The 18,933-nt window shown below is 70.0% G+C and overlaps 1 protein-coding gene across 5 annotated transcripts in view; it reads right to left on the bottom strand.

Moving 5' to 3' along the window:
- Window positions 1-18,933, bottom strand: part of PIEZO1 (piezo type mechanosensitive ion channel component 1) — a 53,872-nt gene that overhangs the window by 4,603 nt on the left and 30,336 nt on the right. For 2 of the 5 annotated variants that reach the window (XM_047846246.1, XM_047846245.1), the window contains exons 3-39: window positions 18,371-18,493; window positions 17,440-17,482; window positions 17,161-17,299; window positions 14,355-14,523; window positions 14,008-14,221; window positions 13,726-13,897; window positions 13,505-13,618; window positions 13,280-13,421; window positions 12,505-12,605; window positions 11,963-12,223; window positions 11,325-11,436; window positions 10,997-11,175; window positions 10,777-10,925; window positions 10,510-10,692; window positions 10,019-10,125; window positions 9,758-9,918; window positions 9,435-9,611; window positions 9,041-9,166; window positions 8,741-8,941; window positions 8,104-8,308; window positions 5,856-5,960; window positions 5,152-5,305; window positions 4,686-4,929; window positions 4,506-4,602; window positions 4,233-4,404; window positions 3,714-3,803; window positions 3,545-3,639; window positions 3,200-3,271; window positions 2,640-2,740; window positions 2,032-2,128; window positions 1,896-1,952; window positions 1,637-1,809; window positions 1,446-1,552; window positions 1,105-1,296; window positions 762-1,020; window positions 502-690; window positions 90-366 (exon numbers count right to left, since the gene is read on the bottom strand). In XM_047846246.1, coding sequence (XP_047702202.1) covers window positions 90-366; window positions 502-690; window positions 762-1,020; window positions 1,105-1,296; window positions 1,446-1,552; window positions 1,637-1,809; window positions 1,896-1,952; window positions 2,032-2,128; window positions 2,640-2,740; window positions 3,200-3,271; window positions 3,545-3,639; window positions 3,714-3,803; window positions 4,233-4,404; window positions 4,506-4,602; window positions 4,686-4,929; window positions 5,152-5,305; window positions 5,856-5,960; window positions 8,104-8,308; window positions 8,741-8,941; window positions 9,041-9,166; window positions 9,435-9,611; window positions 9,758-9,918; window positions 10,019-10,125; window positions 10,510-10,692; window positions 10,777-10,925; window positions 10,997-11,175; window positions 11,325-11,436; window positions 11,963-12,223; window positions 12,505-12,605; window positions 13,280-13,421; window positions 13,505-13,618; window positions 13,726-13,897; window positions 14,008-14,221; window positions 14,355-14,523; window positions 17,161-17,299; window positions 17,440-17,482; window positions 18,371-18,493 — 5,559 coding nt within the window. The other 3 variants (XM_047846247.1, XM_047846248.1, XM_047846249.1) reach the window with 3 other exon arrangements.

Consider the following 18,933-nt stretch of genomic DNA (forward strand, 5'->3'; position numbering starts at 1 on the left):
GGGGGCAGGCCGGGAACGCGGCGGGGGCCGCGGCTCCAGGTGGGAACCCGCTGGGCCACGGTGGCCGTGGAGGGACAGGGCCGTCGTACCAACGGCTGTGGGCTCCACAGGCTCTGTGCTCTCCCTTCTCCTCTTCCTGAAACGCAGGCTGATGGGCTTTGGGTCTCGGGGCTTGGGCTCCACGGGAGGCTCTGGGGGCCCCTCCCCTGCTTCCGCCTGCATGTGGTACTGGGCGAGGGCCCCAGCCACCCCTGGTTCTCCCTGGGGTCCTGGTGACGTCGGCTCCTCCTCAACCCCCTTCGTCCCAGTGCCACGGTCGTGGTCCTTGGAGAGTTGGTCCCCTTCATGGTCCCAGAGACCGTAGCACTGCAGGGGCGTGGGGGCGGAGAGAGGTGAGGAGGCTGGCGTGGCCGTACCCCGGGACCCGCAACATCCAGGCTTGCCTCCCGGCAGGTGGGGTGTGCGCCGGGAGGTGCCCGCCTGCCGCCCCCGGCGACGCACCAGCAGCTGGGAGCGGTGGAAGAACAGGGCCATGAGCTGTACTAGGTCGTACTTGACGTAGCCGTCGGTCTTCTCCAGGCCCAGGATCCGTGGCGGGAAGTACGGCTTGTTCTCGTAGCGCCGGAGCACCGCGTGGGTGTTCCAGGGGAAGAAGCCAAACTGGAACAGGTACTTGGTGACCACGGTCACCTGCAGGGGAGGAGGCTCAGCATGGCACGGCCAGAACTCCCTCTCCCCCGCCCCCCTGGGCCGCGGCCCACCTCGGTGAAGACGATGGCCGTCATCCAGAAGCGCTTGCTGGGCCTCGGGATGGACAGCATGGCCCACAGGAAGACGAGCACGGGCAGCACCAGGGAGGTGGCCGAGGCAGTGACCATGTGGTTGAGGATGATGACGAAATAGCAGAGCAGCTCCGAGTGGGCGGCCACGCACTGGTAGGCGGCCTGCAGCAGCCGCAGCGCCCGGCCCTGCCTCGCTTCGAACTGCTGGGCCTCCTCCAGCTCCTGGATGTGCAGGTGCCTGCGGGGAGGCCGCGCCCAGGCCCTCTCGCACCAGCGCCCGCCGCCCCCCCAGCACCCCCCACCGGCCGCCCCGGGCACCGACCTGTTGAGGAGCAGCTCGCTGGCGGTGCGGGTCCGGGTGGAAGCACCGGCGGAAAGCTCCCGGGAGCTGTGCAGGGAAGCCCCGGGCTCGGCCGTCACATCCTCGCCGCTGCTGCGGGCGTTGCACCCCGTGCTCAGGGGGCCGCCGGTGGCCTCCGTGGCGGCGCTCAGTGGCTCCTGGGCCCCCGGCCCACTACGGGAGGCGAGGGCGGTCACAGAGAGGCAGCCCGCCCTCTGCTCTGCCCTGGCTCTGGGTCCTGGTCCGTGCGCCCACAGCAGGGCGGCTCTGCCGGAGTCCGCCGGGTCCCGGCCGCCTCTTGAGCCCCGCCAGCCCACACCCACCTTGCCGCCACGCCGGGTGCGTCTCGGGCCCCCGAGGAGCCTGGTGGTGCGGCCTCCGCGCCCCTGGCATACAGCTGGTCCAGCAGGCCCCGGTGTACCTCTTCGCCCTGCGGGGCAGCGAGAGGCTCAGGGTGGCAGTTCCCCAGCGAGAGGCCGGCCCGGGACTCGGGGGTGTGGGCGCGCGCGCTCACCCTGAGCAGCGCCTGCGTGTACAGGTAGCGCTCGGCGCGCAACACGTCACTCATGGCGCGGTGGTGCCGCGTGAAGGTGCGCAGCCAGTCCGTCAGCCCGTCCACCAGCGCCTGCCCCAGCACCCACAGAAACTGCACGGCGCTCAGCACCCGCTGCATCACGTGGCTGTGGCCTGCGGCGGGGGCAGGGGAGAGGGGCGCTGCAGAGGCTGCCGGTGGGAGGCCCCCCGCCGCCCGGTCTCTGGGCGCACCCACGCACCAGCCGCCTCTTGGTCTGGGCCCTCCGCCGGCTCCGCCTCCGCCCCCGGGCCGCCTCCTGGGCACAGGGGTGTGTGCTGGTCAGCGCCTTGCGGCCCCGTGGCCCCCGGCGCCCGCCCCGCACGCCCCAGACTCACCCGCGGGCGGCTGCCCTGCCTGCTCCTGCCTCGCCTGCTCCTCCCGCTGCCTCCTCAGCACCGTCTGCGCGTTGGTCACCCATGCCTGGTACGCCAGCTGTGGGCCGGGTCCTCGGGGTCAACACCCCGCCTCCCGGGACGTCGGGTCCCGCTCAGCCCACCTCGGAGCTCCCGGGGAGCTTGGGACCAGGCCGGGCTGGGGGCCTTCGGCTAGCTCCCTGCTTCAGGGTGGGTGGGAAGCGGGTCCCGTGGGGCTGTGCCGTGGGGGCAGGGCACGTGGCCACACCCTGCACGCGTGGTTGGCATTCGGTGCCAGGGCCACTTCCTGCAAACTGAGGACCCAGGGGTAGGCGAGCGACCCCACCGTTTTCCAGCAAACATGCACAACCCTTCTCAAGTCCTGGACGCTCAGTGGCGACATCAGGAGACCGTGGACGGAGGCCCACGGAACCGCCGCCTGTGACCTGTGCGCCCCACGGCCTGTGTGTGCCTGTGACCTGTGGGCTCTGGAGGTCTGAACGGATCGGGGCAGGCTGGCTAGAGAGAGTCTCTCCTCCCCCCGCGCCCCACGGACAGGGGAAGGCAGGCAGGCAACCCTCCCACCTCACCTGGAAAGCGCTCTGTGCCGAAGGCCTGGGGTCCTCGGGTGGGGTCTCCTCCTCCTCCTCACTGTCAGACTCGAACAGGAAGTAGTCCCCTGAGTGGATAACTGCAGGCAGGTGGGGCTGAGAACTGTCCTCCCCGACAGGGGCTCGGGCTCCACACCCCCCCTCCCCAAGACTCAAGTCCTCTCTAGTGCCAGACGGGTCCAGGAATGCCCTGGGCCGTGGCACCCAGCGTGGGTTCCCTCGGCCTCCCACCATCCCGGGGGAAAGCCACGGGAGCTGGAGGCTGGGGCCAGGTCAGAGCAGTGACGGGACACAGACGGGACAGGAAGAACACGAGGGCGGGCGTCAGCATGAACACTCAGACTCGTGAGAGTCTGAGCAATAGGGGAGCACAAAGCCTGTGTGGGGACCGGGCTGAATCGAGGCCCTGTGTGGCGGGGTGGGGCCGGAGGGCCGGCTGACAGGGCACACGGGGAAAGGCCGGGGTGCATGGCCACAGGTGGGCGCACGGCAGCTGAGAGAGGAGGGGCCCGGGCACAGTGGGCCCAAGGAGGTGGTACCTGTGGCGTGGTCCAGCCAGGGCCGCCACCACTGCCTCCGTGGCGGGGACGAGCCCCGTGGACTGCCAGGCCCTGTGGAGGGGCGAGGCGAGCGTGAGCCAGCGGGGCGAGGCGCAGGGAGGGCGTGGGCAGCGCCCCCCGACAGAGGGGGCCTCGCGGTGCTGTGGGGAGCAGAGGACAGTCCACGAGTGCAGGCGGACGGTGGCAGGCTGGCCCGTGGCCCACAGGGACACGGTGAGCACGTGGCACAGGACAGACGGGCGCACGCGGCACAAACCAGACAGAAGCGGGTGCCAGCGACACGGACGCCGGGACCCCGGGGCCCTGCGAGCCCCTCACACTCACCCGGCTCCTGGGGGGGGCCCTGGGGCTCCTGGGGGCGGCTGCGGCCGGCCCGGCTCTGCCTGTGCTTCTCCTGTTTGGCGCGGATGCGCTCCATCCTGGGGGGCGGGGGCGGCCCTGAGCACCGAGCTGGGCGGGAGAGCCCGGGGCCCCCCACCTAGACGGCACCTACTGTCTCTTCAGCTGGGCCAGGGACTTCTCCTCCGCCTTGCGATGGAGCTCGATGCTCTTGAGGTTGGCCGCGTTGTACAGCGCGAAGCCCCTGCGGGGAGGCCAGGGGAGGCGGCGTCACCCTGGCACCCCAGGGGCACGGCTCCCCGACCTGTGGCCCGGGCCCAGCCTCCACCCAGGTCCCTCCAGCTCCACAGCCCCCCTTGTCCCCTTGTCGTGAGCTGGGATGAGGGAGAGGGAGAGGGCCCCCTCCTGCTGCCTCCTGACTCTTAGCGGGGGGGGCAGGAAACAAGCCACCAAAGAGCCGTCCGTGGGGGACAGGAGATGCCCGGCTCGACAGCCCAGGCAGGGAGGCCGCCCAGCGGCCGTGCGCCCTCGGGCCAGCGTGGGGGCAAAAACGGGCCGAACTGCCGGCCAGGGGCAGAGCTGGGGTGGGTCAGGCCCTCGGAAGTTGCCCGAGTGACACGTTAACGTGGCAGGCGGTGCAGCGCCACCCGGGGGGCCCGAGGTGGGGCCTGACCTGGAGGCCTGCAAGGCGGTGGCCTGGAGCTCCGCACTGACGTGCAGGAAGTAGCGGCTGAGGAACACGCGGCGCTGGAGCAGCAGGAACAGGAAGCACACGCTGTCCCAGAGCACGCCGGCCTCCTCCACGGGCAGCAGGCAGTCCCGGTCCCGGCTCAGCATCTCCTTGGCTGCGGTGCGCGGCAGGGTCAGGGTCAGGGTCAGGGGAAGGAACCCCGGAAGCGGTGCGTGTCTCCGAGCCCCGCCCACAGCGTGTCCCCTGCTCACTCACGGTCATAGTAGCCTTTGACGGTGCACACGAGGCTGAAGAGCTGGATGACCCAGCAGAAGCTGCTCTGCATTTGCTCCACGAAAACGCAGGACAGGAGCTGGGGCAGGAAGGGGGGTCAGGGTCAGCCTGGGCCCGGGGAGGGCGGGGGGGGGGGGGGGGGGCCAGGCCGGCCGGGCGCACCGAAAGCATGTTCTTGGAGATGATGACGGTGACGTTGTACAGAATGAGGCAGTCCCACAGCAGGAGGCGGGCACGCGTGTGCTTCTGCAACAGGCTGGTGCCGAAGAGCAGCAGGTAGAAGCAGGCCAGCAGGTAGCCCAGCCCGAAGATACTGATGCGGGTGGCTCCCGTGACGAACACCACCACCAGCACCAGCCAGAAGAGGTAACGGAAGACGGCCACCTTCAGCATGTCGAGGTAGGACCTGCCAGACGGGGGCGTCACTGCGGGGCCCGGGCGGCCCCACCTCCTCCCGGCAGCCTCGGCCCAGGGGAGCCGGTGAGGCGCGTCCCCGCTGCCAGGTCGGCGCCCGCCCCTCGGCCCGGCAGAGGGGATCCCGCCGCCAGCGCCCGCCAGGCCTGCAGGCGCGCTGCCCGTGCGGCCCCGGCCCCAAGCGGGCCGCGGGCCGGCCGTGCCCGGGACGCACCTGCAGTAAATGAAGTTGGGCACGGGGTCGGGCTCGCCCTGCGGCACCTCCAGGCGGTCAGTGTTGGTGCCGGCCACGTGCTGCCACTCTTCCGTGCGCTCAGCTGCGAACACCTGCCACTGCTGGGAGGCGCACAGCAGCAGGAGGAAGTCACCTGCGGGCACACGGGAGTCGGCCGCTGCGCCGCGCCTCGGGGGGCTTCCAGCCGTGCAGGGCGCGGCCCACCCGGCACCGGTCCCGTACTCGAGGACGCAGAGGAGCGCCAGTGTGCTCCTGTGGGGGCCGCACCGGGCCAAGGGCCACAGCCGAGCGTGGGCAGCGGGAGACAGGCCCGCGTGTAGCTGTGCCTCACACGTCAGGAAGTGTGGCCGATGTGCACCCAGCCACACACCACGTAGGTGTCAGGAGGCACGCCCATGTCTATCCCTCTGTCCACCTGTGTCCCACCTGCCTCCACCCCCACACCCACGCCTGCATGCACACGGCGAGAAGAGGCAGGTCTGCGTGGCTGCGTGTGCACAGAGTCGGGCCTGGGGAAGTGGGCGCCCCTGTGGGGACAGGTCCCTCTGGGGAACCACGGGACTGGCCGCCGGTGAGGCCCGGACACCCTGTCCCGCGCTGGCAGAGGCGGGCCTACGCCTGAGCGGCGCCTGTCCCCCCGGCAAAACCTCCCTGCCCTCTGGGGCCCGGCCGCAGGCACTCACTGATGAGGTTGGTGGAGTTGGGGGTTCTGAAGAAGTCGGGCAGGTACAGCCACTTGATGAGCGCGGAGTTCATGGGGATGGCCTGGCTCCACCGCCACGGGTAGTCTGTGGGCGCAGGGTGCACATCAGGCCCCCGGTGTCCCGTCCCCGCCCACAGGCCTCATCCCTGTACCCGCCCACGTGTTCACACAGTCTCTTGGAGTCTCGGGAGCGAGATTCCAGTGTGTTCCTACCTATGCGTTTCTCAGGCACAGACGGGCCCGGGTCCAGGGGAAGAAGTGAACCCCAGCCCGGGAGTAACGGGCCTGCAGGGGCGGCAGACCCAGAAGGCCCAGAGCGAGGCTCCCACACACACCTATCAGAACGGCCCAGACAAACTCAGCGACGACAGGGGTCCCGCGTGCATCACCGGCGGGAACGAACACCGGAACCACACTGTGCGGTCAATTCCGCGAAGTGAGAACTACGCCCAGACACAGCCCTGCACCCTGCCGCTCCTGGCCCCGCTACTCTAGAGAGCCCCACGTGAGAAACCGGCTGCCTTCCAGGGGCTGGAGGGGAGATGGGCTCGTGCAGGGCACGGCCAGTCCTCAGCGGGCAGAGACGACCAGGAAGCACCACACCCAGCACGTTCGCCAAGCAAAACAAGCCAGCCCCCAGCGACATTGGGTGTGGTCCTAGTTCAGCATTGGGACGGACATCGGGACTGCAAAGGGCCTGCAGGACCGCAGGGTGGAGAAGCCTGGGGGGGGGGGGGGGTGCCGGGAGAGCACTCTGTGGGGTGGGGACAGGCTGGGGGTGGGGAGAGGACTCCGGGGGCGGGAACAGCTAGGGTGGGGAGAGGATGGGGGGCGGGAACAGGGAGAGGACGCTGGGGGCAGGGACTCCCAGGGCCAATGCAGTGCCCACATGGACCAGCGAGAAGAGGACGCCAGGCCTCGAGTGGAACCGAAAACAGCAGCGTCCAGAGCCCAGAAGGATATAAATTCGCAACTCAACAAATCAGCGGGATGGAAATCTTTACGAAAGATGTCCACCCATAACTCTGAGACACAGAAAGCCACCACTAGAAAACCGAGAGAAATTCCCGCAGCAGGACCTGCCGCGGAGGCTGCAGTTAGCCGGAAAGGTCCAGGAGAAACAGGCCGTGTGCCGAGTCTTGGGGGAGACACCCCACAGCCAGCCCTGCACCCGAGTGACAGAACGGCACCGGACAGGAGACACTGGCCCCGTGTGAGGCATAGAGACCCACACGTCCCAGCCGCCAGAGGGCCCCGTCACCTGGTCTCACAAGGACAGCAGACTACCCACAGGGTCACAGCCCGGCGCCCCTCAAAAGTTCCAAGGTGCTGAAAGGTGAAGACGCGGGGAGCTGCCCGGCACTGACACACGGGCGCAGTCACGGGGCCGCGGCCAGAGCCGCACCAGCGCGCACACCTGAGCTCCCGCACTGGGTTGCGTCAGGCTCACGTCAGGGAGCTACTTTTGCAAGTCTGCGTCCAAAGTCAGAAGCCAGCGCACAAAACAGGCGACAAGGCGGAGACGAGGACGGCGAGAACCTGGAATGCGTTTGGTAACGCGCCCTGTGGTTGGTTTCCAAGACATTCTGGAAAAGCCAGAGTCAGGAGCCGTCAGGTCGGTGGTGGCCGCGCAGGGCAAGGATTTGGCCCGTGGCCTCCCCCACCGTCACCACCCACACAACCACGGCTCAAGCCTCAGAGCGGCTTCAGGGGCTCCGGGGGCCAACTGGGAGCCGCCGTGGCGGTGGAAGACGTCCCGGGGCCCGCGGTCGGCCGAGGAACACGTGAGAGAAAGCCACGTGACCAGCGCGCCGGGATCAAGCGACAACGTCGGTCCTACGGGCCCCGCCCGCGGCGCACTCCGGAGCGGGCGGACGCGACAGCACGTGGGCCACAGACACGGAAGGGCCACGTGGACAAGTGCACTCCCAGGACAGGACACAGCCACCCCTGCCAAAGCAGGAACCGCCCGGCAAACGCGGCTTCGGCCCACCGGCCCCCCTCCCGAAACCTCGCCCAGACCAGAGGGCGCGAGAGCAGAGCGCAGCCCAGCCGAGGGCGGACGCGGGGTCCTGTATCGGACCCAAAAGCCACCAGCGCCCGCCCCCCCCCCCCCCCCCCCCCCCCAGGGATGCTGCAGCCGTCGGGTCCGCGGAAGGGGGCAGGGGAGGCCCTGGGCGGGGGGCGGGGGAAGCGCCCCCGCAGCTGGCCCACGGCCGCCGGCTCACCGAGGCACAGGGCCGGGGGGATGCCCAGGCACAGCAGGTACTGGTACAGGAAGAACAATGCCAGGAACAGACAGTAGTTGGGCCAGAGGCGGGCGATGGCTCCGCGGTGCCGGCGGGTAAGAATGGCCACCAGCCAGCAGCCGTGCAGGATGACCATGAAATTCATGCGCTGCCCGATCACGTTCACGGCCATCAGGAAGCAGATCTGGGGGCGGCGGGGACGGGGTGCACAGTGAGCTGCTGGGGGGACCTCCCGGGTCCCACCTCCAGCCGGGAGGGCTCAGAGCACGGTGGGGGCAGCGGCCCAAGTTCACCACGGCCCACGCTGCTGTCGTGGAGGCAGGGAGAGCTGGACACGTGTCCGCCGTGTGGGGGCGGGGGGCGGGCGGGAACCACATCTCAGGAGGTTCCAAGGCTCAGTGGAGACTCCGACCCAGTCTCCAGTCAGGGACCAGCCCCCAAGCTTACTCTCCCAGGACACGCCGACTGAGCCCGGGGGGTCCGGCCCTCAGAGGTGTGTGCTCTGTGCCCCCCCGGGTGGCCCCCGAGGGCCAGCGAGTTGCAGAGGCCCCGCGGAGAGGGACGCGGACCCTCAGCCCTGCCCAGGTAAGGGGTGAGGGCTGACGCCGGGCCTCACCTCCAGCCCGAATTTGTAGAAAAAGAAGTTGACAAAGTACTTGACGCAGCTGAGAAGATCCTGGTCCAGCCGCTGGCGGGTGCCGTCGGCACAGACGGCCTGGGCAGGCAGCGGGGCCGGCTGGTGCTGCCGACGGTGGTGCTCCTGGCGCCGGTAAACAATGGCCTCGAACACCAGCAGCAGCAGGACCAGCAGGTGGTTCTGGGGAGGGGCACACGGTCAGGCCGCACCCCCCGCCCCGCGGCCCCCGGCCCCGCACTCACCTGGGGCAGGCCGCACCCCCCGCAGCCCCGCACTCACCTGGATGTAGCCCAGGTTCGGGAAGCCCTTCCGGACCCCAAACCAGTTGGCAGGGTCGACGGGTCCCCGGTACAGCAGGGACTGCTTGATCTCCGTTTTCTGCAGGTTGGTGCTGTTGGGGAGGGGCTGGGGGAGGGGAGAATCAGCACCTGTTCCCACCTGGGAGCTGACACCCACCCCAGGGACCCTCCCGCACCAGCCACAACTCCGGATGGGGCCGGACCACACCCTCCCAGGACGCGTGTGGCCTTCAGCTCTGACCGACCTTGGTGGGGACGGGGATGGGGACGGGGACGGGGCGTCAGGGGACGAGGAGGCCACGGGCAGGGGCGAGGGGAGGGGAACAGAGAGGAGGCCTGGCGGGCTCCCCCACGCGGCCCAGCCGCCCACACACCTCGGTGCAGTTGCTGGAGTATTCGTGCGGGCTGACGACCTTCAGCTGATACAGCATCTTGCACACGATGATGATACAGGTCCACACGGTGGACAGGCAAGAGGCCATGGGCCGGAAGCGGGGGTAGGGCAGGGCGAAGGCCCACAGCACGACCAGAAGCAGGTTCATCACCGACACCTGGAAGGCAGGGGGGCCGGGGGGGGGGGGGGGGGGGGGCGGATGGAGCGGCACCTCCCCAGGGGCCCTGCGATCTGCCACCCAAGGGTCCCGGCCTCTAGGGGACCCCACTGCAGAAAAAGGAGACGCCCCTGTCCCTCCCTTACCTCCTTCAGGGCCACCCACACAGTGTACAGGGCCACCAGCTTGAGAACGTGCAGCTCCAGCAGGCGTCGCACCAACACCTGCACGCGGGTGAGGACCTCGGAGAAGCGGTCAGCCAGGTCCAGCAGCCGCTCGGCCACCAGGCCCCACTTGCTGGCGGCGGCTGTGGGAGAGGGGCCGTGAGGGCTCGGGGACCAGGGTCCCCGGGCCTGGGGCTCGCAAGGTCTGGGTGAAGGGACCCCAAGCCTGCCGGTCTGACTCACCTTCGGGGACCTGCACGGCCTGCTGGGGGCCGGCCTCGCTCAGTCCCTCCTCCCTGGCCACCTCCTCCTCCTCCTGCAGCAGCGGGGTCCCGCTGACCGCGTCCTGCCTAGGGTGGGCCCCAAGGCGTCACTCCTCGCCCCAGACCCCGGGGCACGCCCTCCCCGGGACTGACAAAGGCCTCCCCTGGGGCCCGGCCGATGTGCTGCCCCCGTGACCCGAAGGCCGGAGGAACACCCGGCACCGCGGGCCTGCCGTGTCCGAGGGGGCTGCTGAGGCCGTCGCCCTGCTCCGGACCCTCCCGTCCGAACCCAGCAGCCTCCGTCCCTTCCCGGGGGATGAGGCCCTTCCCTGTGCGGGTGTGTGTGTGTGGGGGGGGGGGGGGGGGGGGGCGGTTCACACTGCAGACCCCGGGCCCCCGGGAGCCTGCACCCGAGTCCGCACGCCCAGAGGCAGCGGAGGGAGAGGGGCCGGCCGTGGAGGGCGGGCGCACCTTCGAGCCCAGCGCGGGAGGTGGGCGCCGGGCGGGGGCACGCGCCCCAGGTCGGTGAGGCGCATGAAGGGCTGGTGGAAATAATGTAGCTGCAGAATGCAGGCCAGCAGGAAGAAGCCGGGGACCAGGATGCTGGAGAAGAGCTCGGACACGCTGAACTGCTCCAGACCCAGGTCCGCCAGCCTGGCGCGAGGGGCGGCAGTCAGACGGGGCCGGGGAGGGCCCCACGCCGGGACGTGCCCCCCGCCCGCCCGCCCGCCGACTCACTGCTCGTCCGTGAGGCCGGTCAGGTTGCGCCAGTAGGTGGGGAAGTCCTGGAACTGGAAGGTGTAGACGGCGCTGAGCACCAGCATGGTGTAGGCCACCACGAGCCACCAGAACGCCTTGAGCAGCTTCCTCCAGAGGCTGTAGTAGACCTGCCGGGCGGCGTGCAGTGAGGCCCGGCCTGGGGCGCCCCCCGCCGCCCCCGCCCCTGCCCACCCACTACCTGGAAGAGCGTGAGGCACAGCAGGAAGAGGAGCATGTACACGATCTTGTAGACGACGAGGCGGCCGGCAAAGCTGACCACGACGAACATGCCGGCGCACACGTAGATCCAGTACTTGGCGTACAGGCCCGTGACCAGCTCGCCCAGGCTCCGGAGCAGCGTCCGTGTCCGCGAGGGCTCTGCGGGCCGGGCCGGGGGTGGGGGGGCAGCCGGGGCATGGCTTCGGGGCCGGGGGGGGGGGGGGGGGGCACCGTTCCCTGACCGCCCCCCGCCCCTCACCTCGGCGGGCCGCGGCGACCCCCGCGGCGACCCCTGGCCGGCCCCTCACCTGGGTCGGCCACGGCGACCCCCAGCAGGCCGGCAGCGCTCTTGGCCTTCCTTAGCAGCTTCTCCTTCACGAACTGGCGCAGCAGGAGCCAGAAGGTCAGGTTGTACAGCAGCTGGGCAGGGCGGGGCGGGGCGGGGCGGGGGTGTCACCAAGGGCCGGCGGCCCGGCGCCCCGCCCGCAGCCAAGGGCCGGCCCGCGAAGACCCAGGCCCAGGGGATAGCCCCTTGGTGCCGGTGCCCGCCTCCCCGGGGGCACAGTCGGACCCTGTCGCGTACGGGCGTGGACGTGGGCGCGCGTACTCAAGCCCGCGTGACCTCACGCGTACGTGCGCACGCACACAGCTCCCGGGACGACATACGCCCCGGCACAGACGTCCGGACCCGGCGACACTCTGGTGTGCGGGACGCAGACGGGGCACCAGGGGCCAGACGCCGGGGGGACGTATGACATTAGGGGAACCCGCGTCAGGGACCCAGGGACAGCGCCCCCGACGACACAGGGTCATCATTCGTCCCCCCTACACTTGTTTGGTCACCGCTATGGATCGGCCCGAGGGCACCCCGTGCTGACGGCCGGACAGCGGACTCCGCGCCGTCACGGGTGCTCGTGCGGGAAGCCAAGGCCCCGCGCGCACTCACCATGGCGCCAAGGTCCAGGCAAGGGTAGCGGGTGTGCTCCAGCCCCAGCTGACGCAGGCTGACGGGGCCCAGGGTGGTGGGCAGCTCGGGACGCAGGTCCATGGCCCACACGTAGCGGAGCCCGCACAGCGCCAGCCCGTAGAGCAGGATGAAGGGGGAACAGAGCATGGCCAGCTGGTGACGACTGCGCACCGTCCAGATGAGGCAGGCCCAGAGCAGCAGCACGAAGGTCAGCCAGCTGTGGTAGGTGATACTCCACACCTGGACGGCGGGGCCGGGGGGCCGGTGGGCCGGGGGCACGCACCCAGCCCATTCGCCAGCCGGCCCGGGGACGGGGCGCACATTCCCACCCGCTACCCATATGCACGCTCACACACGCACCCATGGCGTGGCTCTGGGCCCAGCAGGCCACGGCTCCGTTTCTGGCAACAAGGCACCAGGTTCTGCGGAACTCAGGCCGCCATCCGCCCCCCCAGAACATCACGAGGGAACCAGCAGCAAGGGCCCCCCGGACGGGCCTGCCCAGGCCAGCCGCTCCTTACCATCATGGCGATGAGGGCACACACGTAGCTCTGGTCCATGATGAGATGGCCCAGACCGTGCAGGGGAGACACGTCTCTAGGCTCCGACAGCCTGGGGTGCACTGAGGGGTGGGGGTCAGAGGTCACCAGAGGGCCAGACCCCAGCCGGGGCAGTTCCAACATCAACAGGCCGGAGCCCCTCACCCACAGGAGACTCTGCCCAATAATTCTGCCGGTGGCCAGCGGGGGCAGAAAACGCCGGCAAAGGACCAGGCTCCCGACTGACACTGTCCCCGGCGTGTCGTGGGACCCGGGCAGTCCTCACCCCACTCCACATCTTGGTTTCCAAGACTGTGAAAGGACAGGTCGGACAAAATGGCCCCGACTCCCGTCCGGCTCTGTGCGCAGGGCAAGTCCCCGGGGAGCCAGCTGTGGAGGCCGGCGATTTCGCCTCCTGCCTCGCGCAAAATGGAAATCGAGCCTCAGGAGAAAGAGAAAAGCACCCCGCCCTCCCCACGGGGCCGCTGTGGACACGGCTCTAAGGCACATCCACCCAGGAGGCGGCTGGCCGCCTGGACCGCAGGGCCAGCCCACGGGGCGCAGTCCAGCCCTCTGGGAACCGGGAGGCAAGTGGGGAGGGGGTGGGACACCAGGAGGTCCGGCAAGGTCTCAGACAGTGGCCTGACCCCACATCCTGGCCCCGGGCGGGGGCGGGGGGGGGGGCCCAGACGGCACTGCTGGAGAGGTCAGCAGGGCAAGACCACCCGGCGGCCACCAGGGGGCAGCACCAGCGTGCCTGCGGCAGGTGGCGTCCCCGGGCAGCCACGGGCAGCGTGGCACTCACGGGGGCGCTGCCGGACGGGGCTGTGGCCGGTCAGGTCGTGCACGGTGCAGCTGTCGGTCTCCCAGTCTGGTCCCGTGGTCGTGGGCGGCACGCGCTGCAGAGGCAAGCCGAGCCCCGGTGAGCCGAGCCCGGGGGGCGGGCAGGCTCCGGCACCACGGCTGGGCGCGGGCTCCTTACCTGGGCGGCGCCCTCCTCCTTGGTGGCCGCAGCCCCGGCCCGGCCCTGGGGCCACTGATGCACGTGAGTCAGTTCCACCTCCTGCTCCTCGTCGCGCCCGGCCGCCTCCTTCCTCTGCGGGGACCGGCACGGAGCTCAGCCCCCGGCCCCTGCAAGCCGCCCGGAGCGGGGGCGGGGGGGGGAACCCCGGGGGGGGGGGGGCGCTGGCCCAGGAAACCCACCTGGTCCAGGGGCTGGTGTGTGCACAGCCTGAGGAGTGAGGTCACCGTGTAGTAGAGGAGCAGCAGGACGCCGGGGCTCACGTACACGGGCCAGTCGTGGCTGGTATCGAGGACCAGCACGTTGGGACCGGAGCAGTTGCTGTAGGCCACCAAGGCCTTGAGGCCGAACACCCTGCCCAGAGAAGGCGAGCCGCTGAGCCGGGCCGCGGGAAGCCAGGGCCAGGCCAGGGGAGGGGAGGGGGGCAGGGGAGGGGGGAGGGGGCCGGCGCAGGCAGGCCTCACCTGGCCCAGATGCCGGCTGGGGGCAGCACGGCCTGGGCGAAGGGCGTCTGGTAGCAGTAGACGCAGATGAGGTGGCCGGCGCTGAAGCAGCCCACCATGACGCAGAGCGTGCTGGAACCCAGGGGGCCGATGGGAAAGTGGCAGGCCCACCAGGTGCAAGTGGCCAGGAAGACCAGGAAGTAGACGCCGGAGAAGGCCGAGGGCTGGGCGATGCCTGCGGGACGGGACGGGGCGGAGGCGTCAGGTCCGGGCCACGTGGCGGCCGGTGGGGAGCCCGGCGGGCTGCCGAGACCCCTCCCCGCGTGCCGGTTGGCACCGGGGGCCCCCGCCCCTTGCCCAGCGGGTACCTGCCAGCGCCAGCAGCAGGATGGCCAGCGTCCGTCCGGCGGCCACCAGCAGCCAGTGGGCCGTGACCTGGAACCGGGTGGCCAGCCGAGACCTCTGCTTGGGGGCCGGCACGGGGGCTCCGCGAGGCCCCGCCGGGGAGCCGGCGTCCGCTTCCCTGTTCTCCTCGTCCTGCCGAGGTCGTGGGGAGGGGCAGAGGTCAGGTGCACGGCACTCGGGCCACACAAGCGGGGAGGAGGCCTCCCTCGAGTTCACAGGCCCTTCTGGAGGTGGGGCCCGGGCCCAGCCCGTGGTGACGGCTGGCCCCGGGTTATTCCGGAACCCCGCAAGTGCCTCTTTACCTCCCTTTCTAGATCAGGGGGACCCCCAGGGCAGGGCAGGCCCCGCAGATTCCTGCACACGCCCTCGAAGCCCCTGGGTCCTGAGAGGCCCGAGTGCTGATTTTTAGGCAAAATACACCATGTCACCGCCCTTCACAGTTTACGGAGCACCTTCACGTCTGTCTGTGCCTCATGGTCCTGTGGCTGAAGCAGCACTTTCCCCGTGGGTAGAGAAACGGGGGCGCGGAGGAGACCGTGAGGGGCACCCGGTTTGACCCCGGTCCCTTTCTGCTGCCTGTGGGGCTCCTGGAGAGCCAGGGGCAGGCGGGCCCGCCAGGCCGCACAGAGACCGGGCCTCCATCCCCGGTTCCACTCAAAGGTTTCCCAGAACGGAGCCGTTTCCTGGACGCCCAGCCCCGCTCCCCCGACGTCCCACCTGCACGTTGGATGCCACGCCCGGGCCTCTCCCAGGGGGTGGCCCTCGGCGTCCAGACTAAGTACACAGGAGCCAGGTGACCTGCTCGTGTCCCAGCTCGTGCCTCCTGGCTGTGAGGCCTTGGGTAAGTCACCTAACCTCTGAGTCTGTTTCCCGTCTGCCAGATGGGGGTGGGATCAGATAGGTGCTGCCCTTACAGGGCAGGAAGGGAGTGGGGAGGCCATAGGGAGGAGTCCCTGAGCAGTGATCCCAGGGGGACCTGGGGCGCGGGACGGCTGGGACCCCAGAATTCAGAGCAGGGGGCGCGGGGCCCTGAGGGGTGGGGGAGGCGTTCGCGGGCAGGCACAGCAGCCAGGCCTGCGTTCCCACCCGCGCACAGCTGGCCGAGGCCCTGGGAAAGTGTCCGCCAGCCTCCGAGGAGTCAACATCTGCGAGGGGGGGACGGAGGCAGCCGCTGGGGGGACAGGCAGGTGCTCGGGGCGTCCAGCCGGCCAGCCCTGGCTCCAGCCCCGACTCGGCAGGCCCCTCAGGCGGCCACAGGAGGCTTAGCACAAGTTTCCTCTCTCTGTCCCTCCCCCTGCGCCACCCCCTCAGAGCGTGCGTGCAGAGGCACGTGACATCGTGTCAGGATGCACGGCCGCACTCGTATGCTGTCCCGCGTACGTGTGGGTGGCTCTGGGCTTTAAGACACGCCTGCGGAGGGTACCCCCAAGCCCCTCGCTCTGAGGTCTGTCTACACCGGCCACCCCGGCCAGCAAGACGGCACAGGCGCTCTCATGTGCCACCGAGGACACCCACAGGAAGGTGACCTGTCCCGGTCGCCGGGCAGACCGGAGTCCGGCCCCCCGAGCGACCAGGGCAGCGCTGTGCTGTGAGGGTGTAGGCAACATGGGTGGCTGGCCCCCTCCTGTCCTACCCCAGGTTTCAGGATCGAGTCTGGCCCCTTCCTGGCAGAGTCGCTCCAGGAAGCCCTGACTCCGCCAACGAGGAAAGCGGAGGCATCCACAGCTCCCTGGGGCCCACACAGTGGCTCCCACCCGTGGCTCCCTGGGGCCCACACAGTGTCCCTGGGGCCCACACAGTGGCTCCCATCCGCGGCTCATTGGGGCCCACGTGCCTGTGGGAGCAGAGAGGGGTCGCCAGGAGAAGGGTGACCCGAGGGCAGGCGGCAGGGTGGTCCCAACCCTGGCTCGACCGCCACAAGTGCCTGGAAAAGCGACCTGACCTCCAGGCTTCCGTTACACCCTCTGAAAGTGGGATCCTAGCCTGGCCCCGTGGGGTGGGGGCAGGGCAGCCTGGGTCACCCCTGACCTGCAGAGGTGGGTGAGAGGAGCCTACAGGCCCTGGGGCCCCCCTGGCAGGGGACACTTGTGCCAGGGTCCCGGACAATCACAGATCCCACGGAGCCCCGGGGCCCGGGCCCTGCCGCTCCAAGGCTGAGGCCATGTGTGGGAGGCCAGGTGGGGCTCGAGACCACAGCCCTCGTGGGGGGCAGAAGGGCACTCAGGCTTCAGCCGTGGGGGACATTAGGGGCCCTGACCCTCACGCCTGATGCTGAGGGAAAGCTCCCAGAGCAGGACACCCCAAGGACAGTCTCTAGATCAGGACCTCCGCCACCCCCCACCCCGTGCCCAGAGGCCATCGACACTCCCTCGGGAGTGGCACCCACCCTCGGTGCCCCCTGGCGGCCAGGAGGTCGGCCCCCTGCACTGCTGACTCCCCACTGCCCCGTGGCCTCCAGGAACGGTTTCTTAAGGCACAGACACGCGTGGGATCCCCACAAGCTCCCCCGAGATGGAACCCTCCTAGGACCGGATCTGGCAAACACACAGGCTGAGGGGCTCACAGGGTAGCCCCTCGCCCCGGGAACGGGACACACGCCTTCCCTCACCCCTGAGGCCTCAGCTCTCCGCAATGGACACAAACCGACCCTTAAACTAAAAAGTGCACGTTTGTATAAAAATGAAACAGTCGCAGAGTCCTCAAACGGCCGGAAGGACCAAGAAGCCCCGCCCCCAGCACGTGGGCACCCGGCCCACCTACGGCCCTCACCTGCTCCTGGGCGGGCTGGCTCCGCCGGGCTTCCCGTGCCAGGCGCCCACAGAGGCCGAGGCACACGGCTGAGACCACCAGGACACCCAGGTCAGGGGCCACCAGCCGGACGGCATTGGGGATGTCCTTCAGGTCCAGCCTGAGAAGGGGCAGGAAGTGCCCACCGATCGGTCAGGAGGGCAGGTGCCAGGCAGCGGGGGGTTGGGGGGGTGAGGGTGGGGACAGGAAGGGAAGGGGGGACCCCAGGGCCTGGAGGCCCCAGGCAGGGAGAGGGCTTACCTCGTCACCCCTACGTGCTGGGACAGGATCTGCCAGGGGCTGCCTGCAGAGAGAGGCACGGGGGGACGGGGTCAGGCGGTGCCCCACGGCCCTGCCAGGAATCACCGAACACCTGGCCTCTGGGCTGCTCATAAAATGCTGCCTCTACTAGCAGGGAAACTGAGGCTCAGCCAGGCAAAGCCAGGGGGCCGAAGGCCCGGAGGTCTGTCTGCAGACTGGGGATTCGCAGCCAGGAGCCCAGGCTGGGCACTCAAAACGCCCAGCCGAGGCCACGGCTCCTCGGGGTCCGCGTGGGAGGCCCGTCTCCCAGGCAGCGGGACCGGCGCGCCCACCTGGCCCTGGAGTCCGCTCCACACCCCCTTCTGGACGGCGGTGTGGACACAGTCGCCCGAAATCAGGAGCCCGGGCAGGGCGGGGGAGCCAGGCCAGGCAACGCTAGCTGTGGGGACCGGGCGCCTGCGGTTCACATGTCTGGAGTCCAGGGCGCTGAGGCCACTCCTTTCCGGAGCCGGGAGGGTGGGTGTCGGCTGCAAACTGCCCGCAGGATGAGGGGCCCGGGGCAGGGGCGGAGGTGGGGAAGGGCAGTGAGGGCCCCTGGTGCCCACGGCCACGTTTCCAGGTGCCAGAGGAAGACGCTGACAGAGAGAAGGATCTAGAAGGCCAAGGCTGCCCCGAGGGCCAGATTTCGGGGTCCAGAATTAGCACCATGCCTCACTCGGCCCAGCCCCAGACCAAGTGTCACTGGCTCTTAACACGGGCCACGTGGGCTGAACAGAAATCGTGGACGGGCTCAGGGGCCGGCCCATATTAGGCAAAGCCTGCTGAGGCGGGGCGGCCGGCCTTTCCTGGGGCCGCGGTATCCCCTCCCTCTCCCCTGGCCCCCAGCTAGCTGTCCCGGGCACCCCCTTCCCAGGTCCCAGTGGAAACTCACAGCTTGGCCCCAGGAGCTGGTCCAGGCGGGGCACGGTGTGCAGGCATATCTGGAAGGCCAGGTGGGCTGCCAGGAAGAGGAGGCTGAAAAGCAGCAGGGCTCGGAGGAGGCGACCAGTGTGACCTGCGGGCAGAGAGGGCAGGGGCGAGGCTGGCACAGGGCCTTCTTCCGCCCGTCCTGGGGGACCCACATCCCACCGGAGTCTGGGAGCCGGGCCAGGAGACCCCAAGCTCGGGCAGGGACAGGCCCACACGAGCGCCCCGTGGAGAGACGTGGCCCCACGACCGGGGCCGGACCCTGCGCCCGGGGAGGACTCGTGGAGCCCTGGGGTCACCCTGCTCTGAGCGGTGAGCAGCTCACCCTCCGGGCAAGGAACGGAGACCGTGAGGGCCACACGCGGAGCTCGAGCCCCGTCTCAGGACTCGGGCCGTGCGCGGCTCGCCCCAGATCCTCACTGTGCCGCCAGCGGACCCCTGGCTCGGGGACAGAGGCGTCCGTCTCTCCTGCCCAAGGCTGGCACGCTCGGAGCCCCTGCTCAATTGTGTCCCCTCGCCCAGGGGTGG

The sequence above is a fragment of the Prionailurus viverrinus genome, unplaced genomic scaffold (assembly GCF_022837055.1).
Source record: "Prionailurus viverrinus isolate Anna unplaced genomic scaffold, UM_Priviv_1.0 scaffold_38, whole genome shotgun sequence".
Taxonomy (NCBI): domain Eukaryota; kingdom Metazoa; phylum Chordata; class Mammalia; order Carnivora; family Felidae; genus Prionailurus; species Prionailurus viverrinus.